At 27.6% G+C, this 16,022-nt stretch overlaps 3 protein-coding genes across 3 annotated transcripts; 2 read left to right on the plus strand and 1 right to left on the minus strand.

Moving 5' to 3' along the window:
- The first annotated feature begins 312 nt into the window (after positions 1 to 312).
- Positions 313 to 4,532, plus strand: LOC106654128 (signal peptidase complex subunit 3). The gene is made up of 5 exons (XM_014373848.1): positions 313 to 455; positions 1,790 to 1,863; positions 3,537 to 3,625; positions 3,840 to 3,943; positions 4,335 to 4,532. The coding sequence occupies exons 1-5, from the start codon at positions 313 to 315 to the stop codon at positions 4,462 to 4,464; spliced, it is 540 nt and encodes a 179-aa protein (XP_014229334.1). The 3' UTR covers positions 4,465 to 4,532.
- Positions 4,533 to 8,193: 3,661 nt separating this feature from the next.
- LOC106654212 (LIM/homeobox protein Awh) lies at positions 8,194 to 14,417 on the plus strand. Its single transcript, XM_014373982.2, has 4 exons — positions 8,194 to 8,357; positions 10,507 to 10,599; positions 11,031 to 11,317; positions 12,637 to 14,417. Exons 2-4 carry the CDS (start codon positions 10,570 to 10,572, stop codon positions 13,100 to 13,102), a joined length of 783 nt encoding a protein of 260 aa, XP_014229468.1. The 5' UTR covers positions 8,194 to 8,357; positions 10,507 to 10,569; the 3' UTR covers positions 13,103 to 14,417.
- On the minus strand, positions 14,416 to 15,884 carry LOC106654213. The gene is made up of 3 exons (XM_014373983.2): positions 15,682 to 15,884; positions 14,651 to 14,794; positions 14,416 to 14,592 (listed from the first exon to the last, which is right to left on the minus strand). The coding sequence occupies exons 1-3, from the start codon at positions 15,757 to 15,759 to the stop codon at positions 14,455 to 14,457; spliced, it is 360 nt and encodes a 119-aa protein (XP_014229469.1). The 5' UTR covers positions 15,760 to 15,884; the 3' UTR covers positions 14,416 to 14,454.
- Positions 15,885 to 16,022: the final 138 nt, after the last annotated feature.

The following is a 16,022-nucleotide window of genomic DNA, read 5'->3' on the forward strand; positions in this document are numbered from 1 at the left end:
TAAGAACAATTTTGCATCATAGTCATTTCTTTCTTATTTATTAGCTTTTCATTATAAAATGTAAAATTTATTGCCACGATGACAAAAACCATCTGTTTACTATAATATTCACGTTAGTCCCTATATTCGGCCTCTGTCAAGTTTTGCCGTGAAAGAGACTTTACATCGTGTAGTTTTTGCATAACCTGTATTTAAACACACTGGTTTTAGTAGTATATAGAAGCAGATGTTGTGATTGATCCTATCTTCTAACTTTGCTTATACTTATACTTGATATTTAATAAAATTAGGTGTTGCTCTGTGATAATAATTATGCATTCGTTTCTAACAAGAGCTAATGCCATTTTGGCTTATACACTAAGTGTTTGTGCTTGCCTAACGTTTTTATGTTTTTTATCAACAGCATTTTCTCACTATGACACCGACGTTAGATTGAGAACGTTTAAAACTGTAGTGTAAGCATTACTTATAAATAATTATTTTCAAAAAATAACCCATATAATTTGTTTCTAATTTCCAATGTCGACATTTTCAATATTTTTTAATGTGTCATTGTACTTTACCATAAACTCATCAAGTTTTTCAAGTACTTCAATTCATCATTAGAAACTAAAAACAGGTTGATTTTCTTTACTTATTCATTTAATTTTATATAAGAGAGCAAAATTTTTTATAAATGTGATTAGTATTGTTTTCAGAGTTTCTTTCTCTATTATCAATTTGCTAATTTTTAGAAGTAACAAATTACTTTTTTTTAAGGAAGTCATTGTGTACATTTTCATATGAAATTTTTCTAGACTAATTCTTAATTATATTAATGTTAGACAATCCATTATATAGGAATTGATAATAATATATACCTTAAAAGTAAAAACAAGTTGGCTTACCTATAAGTTCAATATTAATAAGTTTTTGAATCTGAGTTATCATGATAAGAAATCAATATTTTGACTATTTTCAAGCTGATTCTTATTAGATAATAGATACATGTATTCAGTTTTTAGATTATTTAAATTTATCACAATTATTTATAAAATGGAAACAATTACATCCAAATAAATCACTTAAATTTTTCATCAAAATAACAATGAACTTGATAAAAGAGGTCTGTTAATAGAGTTACTCAGTTTTATTGACCATAGTAATCTCTCACTTTCATCCTTACAAGATTGTTAATATAAGGATAAAATTTCTATTTAATCTTGAAAACTAAATTTGCATTCAAAATATTTATACTTATTTCAAGTTTGTGAATTGTGAAAAGTTCGCAATTCAAATAGACCTTCATGTACAAATAAATTTCTGATAAATTAAAAATTTTTAAAAAGTATTGATATAAATTTCTGAAAAATTTTAAAATTTAAAAAAGTGTTGATGTAAATTTCAAATGTTTTATGTTTATGAGAGAGTTGATACAAAAACAACACTTGTTAATACAAATCAACACACTTTTCGTCACACTCTGGAGCAGCAGATTTGGTATTCAAGAAAATATTATTCTTAAATTAACAATAAAAAATTATAATTAATTAGATAGTGAAATCAAAATGTGTACATAATGTACTGGCCATGTTTAGTATGATTAAATCAATTAAGATATTATTTATAAACAAAAAAACTGAAAATTAATATTTTGGACTTAACTGGTTGTTGGTTATTACTGTGAGAAATTAAATATTAATTTTCAATGAAACTCGATGACGCATTATGAATTTTATTTTGAATTTTTTATTTTTTTCTTAACAGCGTAAAATCTTGAAATTGTAACAATGAAATTATTTTATTTCAGAAAAAATGTACCCGATTACAGCGCTTCGAGAGAAAAGAATGATCTAGGGTTCTTAACGTTTGACATCAAGACTGATATCCTTTTAATAAAATATTTCAATAAAATATTGTTTATTATAGTACGTGCTTAAGTAAAATAATTCGCTAACTTTTACAAAGAAAATATAACATAAATTCGTGTAACTTAACTCATTAACGTCCAAAGTGGCAACATATTTTTGTTCGCGATCGATGCTATTTTTTCCCATATTTTGGGGATATTTTACATGGAATTTTGTATGTGCAAAGTCTTTTCAAGAGACAAAAGATAGGAAAAAATCGCATCGATCGCGAACAAAAAATGTTATCACCTTGGAAGTTAATGGATTAAACTGCATTTTTGCTATTTTGCGTGTACGGATATCACTTTTTGCTTATCTTTCAAATAAATCTCAAGTAAAAAATCTGGTCGATCATAAGCTGTCATAATTTTGAGGAGGTTCTTACTAGTGTCCCTGATATCGAATGCCATTCTTACTTCGAATCTTTATCTCTTCTTTCTCAATTCCTAATTCAAATCCCAAATTTCAAATTTTAAAATTGTGATTTCTCACAGAAATGTAGCCGTTTAAATGCGTTTTTTCATATTCTACGCGTGTAAAAAATTGACTGATCTTACTAGAAATAAGATATTTAAAATGTTATAATATAATTTCCATTTTTTCCAAAGTTATGAGTTGCCATATTTAAAAAAATCTTTAATTTTTGAATTATGAAAAAGATTTGTATAAGAGAGTTCTAAGGTAATAAATATTAGCAAACATCTACATTCAGTTTTTTTTCCAAAGAAAAATGAGTAATCGACCGTTTGAGCTATAGGAGAAGGTTTAGTAGGTTGAGTTGAAAGTTCCTCTATATAGGGTAGGAATAATTGTCTTGATTTCGAGTCAATTAAAATTATGGTTTTTCTTTTCGACTCTAATAATTTCAATCCAAAATGAAGTAAAAAAGACCCTTACCTGAAAAAAGTCACGAAGACACCTTCGTTTGAGCGCCCTGTAAAGTTTTTCGAATAATACCATGTATGCACCATGTATGTTGCTGTGACTACAGTTGGGTCTTGAGAGTTCAAAGGAGGCTTAAAATAGAAAGCCAAATATTCAATTTTTTAAAAGTATTTTTCATCCCCTCTCCATAGCATTTTTTAACATTTCAAAATGTTTATTTTTTACTGAGATACAGCTATTTCCGTGAGCCTTTTTTGTATACTTGGCGCGATGAATGTTTTTTTCTTATACCTTTTCACCCGAGGTAGTGACCGTAATCATTCATGTTCTAAAGAAGTTTACGCGATTCTGGTATTGTAGCTTTAGTATCTCGCTCTGAAAGTTATGAGAAGTGAGGTGAGGTGTATTTTTCTAAAACGTGAAACGCCAGAAAAATGAACTTTTTGCAGTTTTAAATAATGCTACAGAAATAGTTAAATACATTTTACTCAAAATACCATAAAATTCTTTTCAATTTTAAGATAATACTGAGCCCTTAGAAAATAAATTCGAAAACAGACGCTACTGAAACTAAAAATCTCATTCTAACAGTGAGAACGTAACTACTTTGTGATTAAGTGCATGAGTTTACGTTAAAGCTACCTTGCCTTTTGAAACTTGCATGTACCAAATTTCGAGATATGAAAGATGCTTTTTTTCGAGTATAACTACAAATTTTAAGATGCTATTTACCAATATTCATGTATCCTTAATAAAACTTACATTTAACTAGTATTTTTAACTGGAATGTAAAGCAGTTATTTGTTTATCTTGTTGCGGAATATCAAACTAAAATGAACTCGCTGAATCAGGTGTGTACTTCTTTAGTTACATATAAATAATTTACATTAATACTATATACAACCGAATGAATATAACAAAATGCTTTTTTTAATATTGTCTTTATTGCTAACAACTAATGTAATTTCTTTAATTTAACAAAAAATGTTTAATAGTATTTTTTTTCTAAACATTCTACTCAGTTTTAATCCATATATGTATGTTTTTAATTTTTTTTATTATCAGATCATACTCTGGGATAAGATAATTATCCGCGAAGACAATGCTATGCTAGAACTGAAAAACATGAATACCAAGTATTATTTTTGGGATGATGGAAACGGCTTGAGGTAAAATTAATTTCGACTAATAATTTTTAGTGTTTCATGTATGCACAATGAATTATTTTATTTTCTGATATACTTCGTTCAACAATCAAACGTACCCATCAGGAATGGAAAAATTACATAAATTCCAAATATATTTTTCTCAATATTTTCTCATATTTGATTAAACATAAAAAAGTTTATTGTTGCATTTTGCAAGTATATTTAAACATACGATGATTGATAATTTTTTGAATGATAGTTAAAATTGCCTCATTTCATTACTATTAATTGTTCGAAAGGAAACACCGTAATCAGCGTGCAAACTCATTTTCTTTATAATTTATTTAGTTCTATATAATAACGTAGATAATAGGTGTAAAATATGAAATGAAATTGATGTTTCTATTTACAGAGGTAACAACAATATTACTCTTCACTTATCTTGGAATGTTGTGCCAAATGCCGGACTCCTGCCCAGTATTTCAGCCAAAAATGTTCATAGTTTTGCTTTTCCATCTGAGTACACTACGTCGCGTCTTTAATTTTGTACTATGTTTGTGATATTCATAAAGAATGATGAAATATAAAAATATAAAACTTGTTTCTTAAATGTTTTCTATAATTATTTTATGATTTTTCACATATACCTAAAAAAAATGATTACTTTGAATAACTATTAAAATCAATTTCCTTCTGCCTTGGGAAAAAATATATTATTGTGACATTTTATTTGTTCAACAATACTATTTATTTTGTGCTAAAAGCATGATAAATCATGACAATGAGTTTTTTGTTTTATTTTATTTTATAAAATTTGTAAATTAAAATTTCATCTAATTTTTTCGAACTTTTCGTTTGAACTTACTTGCTTATTATCAGATTTGACAATGGTGCAATTATTCCACACGTCTGTGTACGTCTATTCATTATCCACTATCCCCATTCATACGACAACGTCGCACAAGTGTTCTTTCTGACGCGACACTTATATTTCTTTGCTGCTTGTTGTTTTGATGGTAGGATTAAAATTTGAGAGACTTTATAGCGTGTGCTCGTATTCGTAACTTGTTCGGTTACATGTTTTAAAGGGTTATATTTCTTTTTTCTTTAGCTTCGTTTTCTTTTTCAAAAATTACATCCAGATACAGATCTTTCTATTGGAATAAAATAAATGTGTATCAATTTAAATTTAAGTCAAACAATTACAAAAGTTTTCATAGTTCAATGAAAATAAAATGATGATTAAATTTATCATTCATTAATCCAAAATTTCGTATGAATTATAAATTGAGATTGATTTTTTCGTAATTTAGTATTTTGGCTATTGCGATTCTCAACGTGAGAACTTTGACAGGAAATGTTTTCTAACTCTCATTACTTGCGACTTTTTTCAAATCTCTACTAGTAATGTCCGTGAATGCAGCCGTAGACAGCACATAAATATAGAAACTTCTATATGAAACTAGAATATACATCAAATTAATTGTATTGTGTTTGACATAAAAATTACAAAAAGTATTGAGTGTAAACGCAATAATTTGAATTAGTTAAAAATGTACGCATTTCTATTTCTCTAACTTTTTGATATTTGTAATTAAATTTTGAATCATGCATAGCCTTTTAAAAATGTTTGCGGTCTTATAAAAATATTAAATAACTGTGAAATATTATAATATCTTTAGTGCATTTTCAGTACTAGATTATCTAATATAAATTATTTGGGGTAAAATTATCTTGAAATTTATGCTATATTTATTTTTCCAAAGCTACCTAGCATAGAAAAAAATATTCCATCCGAGTCTAGGAAAACGCATGTAAAACTTGAATTTATTCTATTTTTAAAGTTTCTATGAAAGTGATAAAATTTCCATGCAATACAAATCGATTTTTTCATGATTTATAATACTATTTCACATTATATTATATACAATAAATTTTATTCCCGATGTAGTTTGGACAACTGTTTTTCTATTACGTTTCTCATTGTATTTGAAAATTCATACAATTACATCATGCTTCTGTCGAACTGTATTATTCGGTCCACTTGTTCATCACCCTCGTTGTACAACTGTAATCCCCTCGTAACATTTCTATATGATTGTGACCACCCTTTTCTAATCCTATTATGTGATTCAAACTTTCTGCTGTGTGTGCATACATGTATATATCTACACTCATATGTAAATATACTTTTTCCGGACGAATTAAGTATAGTCTATATTTGGCGAGAAGAATTGACAAAAACGATAAAGGAGCGGGTCATAATGATGATTGAATCATGACTTTATTTACAAATAATTTTTTATATTAACAAAGTTTGAGCAATAACTTTATATAAATACACGTAAAAAATATCGTAATGTACACTAAAAATGTCTTGTAGTTGGTACAATAAAACAGCATTTTTATAGCGTCGAATAAAATATTGTTTTACCTCCAGAATTTTTTAGTGTACCCTAGGAAATTTTTTTCCTTGCATTCAAGAGTGTATTCTGAAATACATTTTTAATCAATCGTAGTCGTAATTGGTATATTATATCTTACAAAAATACACTCACTATGTATAAAATATAATGAAAACTTAATTTTGACATTAAAAATACTCAGTATATAATGAATAAAAGATAAAAATTTCATTTTTCAACATATAATAACTCTAAAATATGTACAAAAACCCAATTCATGGATACTTTTTGATGGCTTTATTAAATGATACAATTTTTTGAAATTGTTCAAAGTAGAATTGATTATGTGAAACCATAATAAATGTTTAGTAATGCCCAATTAAGCATTAGAATTAATGTCTCTGTAAACTCAAATTTGAAAATAATTTAAAAACAATACCGGAGCTATTTTTACTTTAATAAACAATTGTGGTAAAGCATACTTCCCGTTTCCCTGGTCTATTTAGAATTACCCCTGATGCCAAACGCGAAATAGATGTTTCACATCAATTATTTACGAATGAATTTACAAAATAAGATTTATTGTTCATTAGTGCCAGAATCAATTTTTCTCACTCCCGATTAAAGAATTTTCAATGCGATATTAATTTTTATCTTATATCAGTACAAAGTTCTGAATGATAGCTTTGAAATACTTGACAAAAGTGTAATAGATGTTCAAGATTTTACTTCAATAGTAATGAAAATACTGTATATATAGTGTAAACGACGGGGACGAGATTGTATAGGACATACAACTGAAGTTTATTGAACGAGGAAAAAGATCAATAGACGACATAATAGTTTCAAAACGATAAATAATGGAACTTAGAGTTAAATAAAATAGTCGTCAAACATTTTATTCATTGCTAAAATCATTTTTTCTTATACATTTCAGAACGTTATTCAATCAAAAGAAATTTAATTATCAATTATTTATGACACGTGTAAGCATTTCTGCAGTAGTTATACTGCCACATTTACCGTTAAGGTCTATGCATCTTTTTTGTTTTTTATGAAATTTGTGTCATGAAAACGATTATTATTAACTTTTTTTAAATTATGATGGTAAATTACAATTGTTTATTTACTTTTTACTCACAAGATTATATTTATTTTCGAACATTACACATTGATTTTATGAACGATGACGATTAATACGTATGATATTTGAATCTTGAGTATATTTCCTTGTAATAGTTTAATTCTAAGATGGTAAATCTCTTATTATAAAAGTGAGGGCTGAAAAAATGCATAACTTGTTATCGACTCTTAGATTTAGTAAAAATAATGAATATTACTTGACAATATAAAGACGAAAGAAAATGTAAATAACCATTTACTTCGAGCCGAATAAATACTCGATTATTAAACCGTACGTATAAATAAAGTAAATAAGTAACACAATGTATATAACAAGTGTTTGTAAGCGCATCCGTTTTATTTATTACAAAGTTTAATTATTATAGAAACATCGATGAAAGAAGAAAATACAAAAGAGGTGTAAAATTGTTTTTATCATTAAATTAAATTTTAAAACCGTTGAATTTAAAATTGAACTGAAAAAAAACCATTGTCAAATCGATTACCTTGAAAAAATAATATTTTATTACTAAAAAAAGGAATGCAGGACACTCACGCATGCGCTATTCTTATGACAACAAGATAAGGGGCGTTCACTAAGGCGGAGCCAAATGTTTTTAAAGGAATATAGTCCCTCCCATAAAAACCGCCTTATCTGAGGTGCAACCCTCTGCTTTTCATGTGAATTTAAATGCCCTCGGGGTAGCGAGTCCGAGAGCTGAGGTGTTATAGGGATAAACTCATTTGAGATCAATGTGTGTTCAGAGATTTTTCGTCTAGATGCAGTTGTTGATACGTTAAAAGTATTTTACGTAAGAAATACTGAAAACTATTATCCAGTTTTGAAGTGAATAAAAATTCCTAAAGCTCGTATATAAAACAGTAACGAATAAAGCAATTATGCCAAGGTAAATATTTCTATCGATCGTTTTCCTATTTCTGTTAGCATGCACAGTGTTTATTATCATTAAGTACTAGTTAAACTTTATGCGTTCAAAGAAATTACGATAAACTTATATCAAAATTTCGAATGCTTGGTGCTTGTTGCCTTTATCATCACCGACTTATGATTATAACGCAGTATTAATCTACTGTAATAATTATTTATTTGTTCCAATCGTATTATGGTTGATCTGGTTATTTTTAAATAAGAGAGTTAATCATGTCCAGTGTTTACATTTATCTTAACTATCCAAATCTGATCGCGTAGTGATTGATTTCTTTATCTGAATAGGTGCGTATAATTTGTAAAAACAATGAAAACTTTTAACATTCGTTTGCATAACTTTTTTGGAAAAGTAAGACAATGTAAAACTTATCATTGAAGACTATATGATTTTATTATTTTTTCTATAATTTCAACATTTGAACAGTTGAGAATTTTATAAGATTCATAATTAACCGTTCGTACAAAAACAATTTTAATATTAAATTATTCATTACTCTTAATATTTAAAATTTGTGGTCCGTTTATTCAAAGCACCGTAGTTTAAAATGTCAATTAGAAAAAAATTCAATCGCATTAACATTTTATAAAACATCCATTACTTCTAACACAGTACACTTCATAAAATAAATAATGCGCGAGAGGAAATATTCAAAGAAACATCTAGAAGTTCAATTGGAATCAAGTTTCTTTGGAATTTTGTAAATTGATATAACTTTCTTGAGGTTTTCTCTATAATAAGGTAAAATGAAATATTTTATTTTTTATTTTAAGAGTACCTTGAACCTCCGACGGAAATCGAAAGCTTCTACATGGTTTTAGACGTTTTTATAAAGCGACGGATTTTTAATTCGTATAAAAGTGCACAAAAATTTATAAATATTTGTAAGCATTTCTAAAATTTGGTAAAATTCTAGAGTTTCGGTTTCATTGCATATTTTATGCGACATGAACACAACTACCTTTTTTTAATATGAAACCATCTAAAATTACGAATAGAAATTAATAATTTTTTTTGGACCTTTAAAATCCATGAAATTTTACAAAGGTAAATATAGTTTTTAAAGTTTATGTAAGCGTATAAACGCGATGAAACCTAATTAAAGAAAATCAATTTCCATACGGGAATATCAGAAAGAAGATAACGATACTTAACTTGAAAAGTTGTTCCTGTTTTTGAGTGTATTTGGTAAAATAAAGTATTGCGTCAAAAAGAAAATCGTAGAAAATTGATGCTGAAGCCAGCACAAAAAAATTAATTTTCAATATCGCTATCTGTATCTTCTACTGAATTTTTTTTTAACTTTAAGGCTATGTGGTTTCCTACAAAACATGAAAACGATGGTCATCGTAGAACTTTTTATAGAAATAAATGAATACTCAGTAGAGAATCCTTTACCCATAGGAAAAAATCACGAAATTCCTACGAGTAGAAAGAAATCTTTTACGTTCAGGCTTTTCATCTCCTCAAAAAAATACCTTTCATGAATATTAAAATTATAAATTGAAACTCAATAAAATTTTCATCATTTACCTTAATAATTTAACATGAATAGAATAAATCGCATTTTTTAACATTTGAAATACTTCCAAGTTAAAAAATTTCTTTCTTGTTTTTAATTTTTTAGCCAAGAAATAATAGATTTTGAAAAACAATTGTCTTTGCCAGAAAGTTTACAATCTTTGATTGAGTAACACATAAGCATGGAATGCTGCTCGAGTATCATCGATGCGTAGTCCGTCGCTGACTGTTGAATATCCGATAATATCAAAAAAGCTGCAAAATCTGTCTCGTAAAACTTTTAAAATTGCGAATACAATAATTTTTTACATATTTAACGTCGCTAAAAATGATATTTTAATATTCCATTTTTCTGATTCTCTCACCCAAATTTCCGTAAAAATTTTCTGAAATTTTAATCAAAAACTTTGTACAACCACATAACTTTTGAGTTATTCGGTAACAATTTTAGAAAACGATTTAAAAAAATACTGTAAACATATTTACATATTTGTTAATCCATTCAATTCACGTAGTAGTTTTTTGATTTAAGTGTGCAACAATCTTTTCTATGATAAAATGTATTAATTATATCCTTTATATTTTACAGATTTCTAACGAATTCCGTCATCTAATGTAAACCAAAAGTTAATGAAGTTTGTGTCGATCGACGATGACAGTCAGTGTTACAGAAATAATGCAAGTAAGTAGCATATTAAAGGTGTGTATTGGATCGCATTGAAATAACTTATCATGAAAAATTGTATGTATCATCATCTATAAAAAATATCGGAAGATCAAATAGTGGACAAATATCAGAAATAGATAAATTTTACTGTCTGAATTAAATAAATAAATAAAAATTGCATAACATATTTCCCGGGTATTTATTAATGTTTGTTGAAAAAAACAATTGAGTTAATCGAAACAAAATAGTGAAAAAATAATGCTTCATGGATTTTTCAAATCGGATAAATATTCTCCCCTTCTTACTCATTCGTTAACTTATTCATGGAGAAAATTAAAAATACTCGGAATGAAGTTTAGATTAATTTTATTTCCAAAATATGCCAATGAAAAGTTTTAAATTATGTTTTTAAATCATGATTAAAAGTTAATTCTTGTGGTTTCCAGGATAGCTTTGGAACGAAAAATTCACAGAAAGATTCTCAGACTGTGGCTCTAAAAAAACAAAAAAGTATTTTAGATAAATTTGAAAATTTGCAAGACGAAGATAATAAAAGATCACTTGAATGTAATGGATGCGGGGAAAATGTATTAGATCGTTCATTACTTTGTGTTGGAAATCGCACTTGGCATTCCAAATGCCTGAAATGTTCAGCGTGTTTTCAGTCTTTACACGATCAGCATTCTTGTTTCATTCGTGATACAAAAATTTACTGCAAACAAGATTATATAATGTAAGTAAATTATGAATACACTAGAATATAATCAGTTTTTCAAAAATCTTGCACGCATTTTAGAACATCTTCAGATTTTGAGAAACTTACAGAGCCGAACTCATTGTTTCTTTTTAAATTTTATTTAGTGACGGCTGTAGTGTAGTAGCTAAACTTTCTTCTCTTTTTTCCTTTCAGGGAAGTAAAAAAAAATACTGTTTTATTTTATTTACTTTTCATAGTTCTAAATTCACATCCAATGAAAATTTTTAGGTATATTTAATTATGTAAAGTATCAAAAATGTATTATTAACTAGAAATTTATTTTATCTTTCGAATACTACTTATTGTTCGTACAGAACTGTATCAATCAGATGTTTCTGTAACAGTGTTATTTCGGAATTCTGATAAATTCTCAAGACAAAGCATTTTTAATGTTACTTCATAAACATGAAGAAAATGACATTTCGTTTGATGTACAATAATTAAAAATAATGAAACTAATTAATCTTGCGATTTAGTTTGAAAATCATCGTTTAGATGCTCCAATTCAATCGTTTAATATAACGTCTCTTAGTAGCACGTTTTTTCGCGAGTCTTTCAAAGAGAACACATAGATATGTTCCTAACAATCGCGGTAAATAAAAAATGATCCTACATTCAGGCCTTGCCTACGCAAGTATCAATTTAAAGGGTATAGCGTCCACTACCGAATTGATCTTTATAAATTAATTAAAAAAGGACATGCTCTTAAATTAGTAGAACAGCCGTTTCATGTAACCAATAGCATATACCATCTACAAAATGGCACCTGACTTGCTTATCTGAATCTGAATTTAGTAAAATTTATATTTATTTCATATTTCTGGTCTCTTAATTTTGATGTTTTGCTTTTATCGTCGGTTTTTAACACTAGAAATTTTTTCAAAATGTGTGCCTTTGCTCCTCAAATATTGTATTCGCTGGAAATGCAATATATACATCGACGAATAAGGCAACATATGAGTAAAAACTGAAAATCTCACTCGAATAAAACTTCCTATACAAATATTAGAACTGATTGTTACAATTATGTCTGAATTAAAAGTCCCATGAATTATCGTACTTATGAAGTGTCATTATAGAATGGTTGAGTACATTAAATGAAAAATTCAGTTGCTGCACAATCTCGCACACATTAGGCGACCGAATTCAGATTTGGACAGGGTTTATTTCTTTCTAAATTGATTCGGGGACTTTGTAAAAAAGCTACGGAAGTATTTTTTTGGGTTGGCTCAAAGCTACCCAGTTCTGAATTTGTCTTATAGTGACCGATTAAAAAAGTTTATTCAATCTTTCAGAAACTTCGGAGCAAAGTGTTCAAAATGTGGTAGAAGTATTGGAACCGGAGACTGGGTACGACGTGCTCGAGAAAGAGTTTACCATTTAGCATGTTTTGCTTGCGATACTTGCTCTCGACAACTTTCAACCGGAGAACAATTTGCCTTAATCGACATGAAATTGTTGTGCAAAGCTCACTATCTTGATTTGATAGAAGGCAACAATACATCCTCTTCCGAAGACTACGATTCAGAATATAGTTGTAAAGGTAGTAAAACGAAACGCGTCAGAACTACTTTCACTGAAGAACAGTTATCAGTATTACAGGCAAATTTTCAATTAGATAGCAATCCAGATGGACAAGATTTAGAACGAATTGCACACGTCACTGGGCTTACAAAAAGAGTTACTCAAGTCTGGTTTCAAAACTCTAGAGCACGCCAAAAAAAGCATAATGTTAAAATTAAATCACAAAATGATTGGTAATGACTTAGTTTATATGTCTTGCATATGTACACTTTAATAAAGTATTGATTTGCAATCATATATGTACGATTTTAATTTGAATAATTTTAATCTCTCGATCAATTAGTTTATTTCGCTTAATTTTTTTAATATCATGCGTTTTAACAATCTATCAACGATAGTACTCAAATTATCACTACAATTTTACATGAAATTTTTGATTTATTCATTATTTACTAATTTTTGTTTGAAACCTGTTTTTAATATGTTAACTATTTCTCGTTCTTTTATTTCTAATGTTTACAAACTTAATCCGAACTTTGATCGTCGAGAAATTAAATGTTTATGAAACATCTAAAACTTGTATAACACTTTCATTCCAAATGTTTTTTCGATTTCTTCAACTAATAAACCAAATATGTTTATACAACTCCTAATTCAATTCTGAGGATTAGAGGATTTTTCCTCTTCTTATTATTTATTTTTTATTTTCATTTCTTTTTGAAGTATATAATTGTTGCGAATCGAAGTGTAAAAAAGTTAAAAAAGAAGTATTTCAAAAATAGCAGCTCAAAGAAAATGTGATAAGTAGAATTTAAAATTCTGTTTACAGCGATAGGATTATGCAAAGAGTGACACTGAACTAACACGTTCATCTTATGAAAAAAACGAGAAAGAGTGCATGTGATACCAAGTACAGCCCATTACAGTCTCCCGAAAAACTCCGAAGCTAATATTTTGTATCTGGACATATTGTTTTATATTTGCTGTTAATTTAGATTAAAGTTATATTTAAAATTTTCGGAAATAATTGTCATAAGTGTATAATTCGAAGAATTGTATCAAACACGATTTTCATTTTTTTTAACAATTAAACCTGCAAATAAAATCAGAATATATTCAAATATTTTTCAAAATTTTAAAAATCTTTGATGTTGAAAACAATGTGAAAATATTTTTTTATGGCTTATAGTGAGAAGGTATCTTGTATGTAATGAGTAGTTTTCCGGTAATGGTGATATTAATTTGTTGTAAGTTAAAAATAGGAAACTGAGTTGAACCAATCAATGCCTGTTTAATGGTACAAAACTATAATGAGCTAAATAAAGTAAGCTAAAGTAAAATCCCACACTATTTGCAGCTAATATTGGGTATAGTTGAATGTTACACTTTTAGAAACAATCAATTGACCTTTTAAAAGAGTCTCATTATATTAATGATTTTTTTAATAACAGTTAAAAGTAATGGGAAACTCATTTTCAACACATTTTGTATTTATTTATTATTTTAACAAACAAATAATGAAGGCTTTCATTAATTTTTTTAATTTCTTAACTTTCACTACAATGCATTTTTATCTTTATTTAAATAATTCATTTTTTTGGATTAGCCATATCATAAAATAATTTGAAGCACTGAGCAACACCAACAACTACAATTGCACATGTAGCTCCAAATAATATTTTATCAGGAGGTCCTCCCATTAAGAAAACTGGTTTCTCAACATTTGCCTGAAAAAGTTTGATGGTAAAAATATTGAAATGATTAAAATTTAACTAATAAACGTACCTGGAATTTTTTATATTTGGCAAGAAGTTTAGGATCAAGCGTTGAAAACGATGCTGCTGACAAAGGAGCAGTTTTTAATGTTTTAGTTTTGATGGAGTCCCAAATCATTTTTGGTGGATCTGCTTTATCAACTGGTAATAGCGACTGTAACATTGAAAAATAGATAAAATGAATAAAATCTTATATACATTGCTCTCAAGCTCACATGTAAGTGATCGATCAACTACGGTATATATTCTCTTATAGACAATACACAAATTTAAATTAATAACTTATGTAAATGCGTAGTAAGTAAGTGGTAAACATTACAAGTTAGTTTATGTGTTTGTCTGCAATTATGAAATTTTATCATCTTTAACTACCAAGCAGAAGATTTCTAATGTTAGTTGTTACATTTTTAATAATTTCATGTCAAAAGTTTTTTCCAATTTTGAAATTATTTAAAATAAAATATTATTATGTCATTCAAACATATTAATTATTTTTAAAAGACATCAAGCTTGTTTAAATAATAAAATCAAATAATTGATCAATAATTATGTCAGCTTTAATTTAAAATAATCTTTAGATTATTTATTTTCATCATGTGTTTGCTATGCTTTTTAAAATGAACTATTGGTTTTATGAAAATTTTTCATTAGTCAATTTAAAACTTGTGATAAGTATGTGTACTATTATTATTCAAATTGACAAGTGTAGCCTATACACTCACTATTTAAAGAGACTAGTTTTAATAACTTCACAAATGAGAAAACAAAATGATAAAACATTACTTCTCATTGTAACAATAAAAGATTAAAAGATAATAAAAACATACATATTACAAGCAAGTAATTTTTCACTAACGATATTCTTCTGAAAATACTAGAGCAATATAGATAGTAAACAATCATAACATATGAATGCTAGCTTCATACTAATGAATTTGTGCCTGATCTTACATAACATAGAATTTTACGTAGATCTTTATACTAAAACGAATTGCGTATGACATTTTATAGTCAATAAGGTATTTTAAGACAGCTTCTTACCGTTGGATGAAGTGGCTGTAAATGTGTCTGTGATGGTAGCAATCGACCAGCAAGTGAACTGTATTTATAATGGGGCATAATATTAATAATTTTGTTATAAGTACAGTATTGCTACTGAATGCTTTCGGACCAGACGTTAACTAATCTTTAAATTAAAGCGTATCCACAGTAAATAGAACCAAACTACGAATAAGTTCCTCGTTCCCTCTGGTGAAAGGAAATAATTCCACTCGTCGTGAAACTGCGTTTCACGATTGATATGCACTGTTTTATCACTGTGGCAGGCATTGCCAACTTATCTCCCTACCAATTTTCTTATATTTCGAGTATCTCAATTGATG

Source organism: Trichogramma pretiosum, unplaced genomic scaffold, assembly GCF_000599845.2.
Source record: "Trichogramma pretiosum strain Unisexual culture from Peru unplaced genomic scaffold, Tpre_2.0 scaffold25, whole genome shotgun sequence".
NCBI classification, from domain to species: domain Eukaryota; kingdom Metazoa; phylum Arthropoda; class Insecta; order Hymenoptera; family Trichogrammatidae; genus Trichogramma; species Trichogramma pretiosum.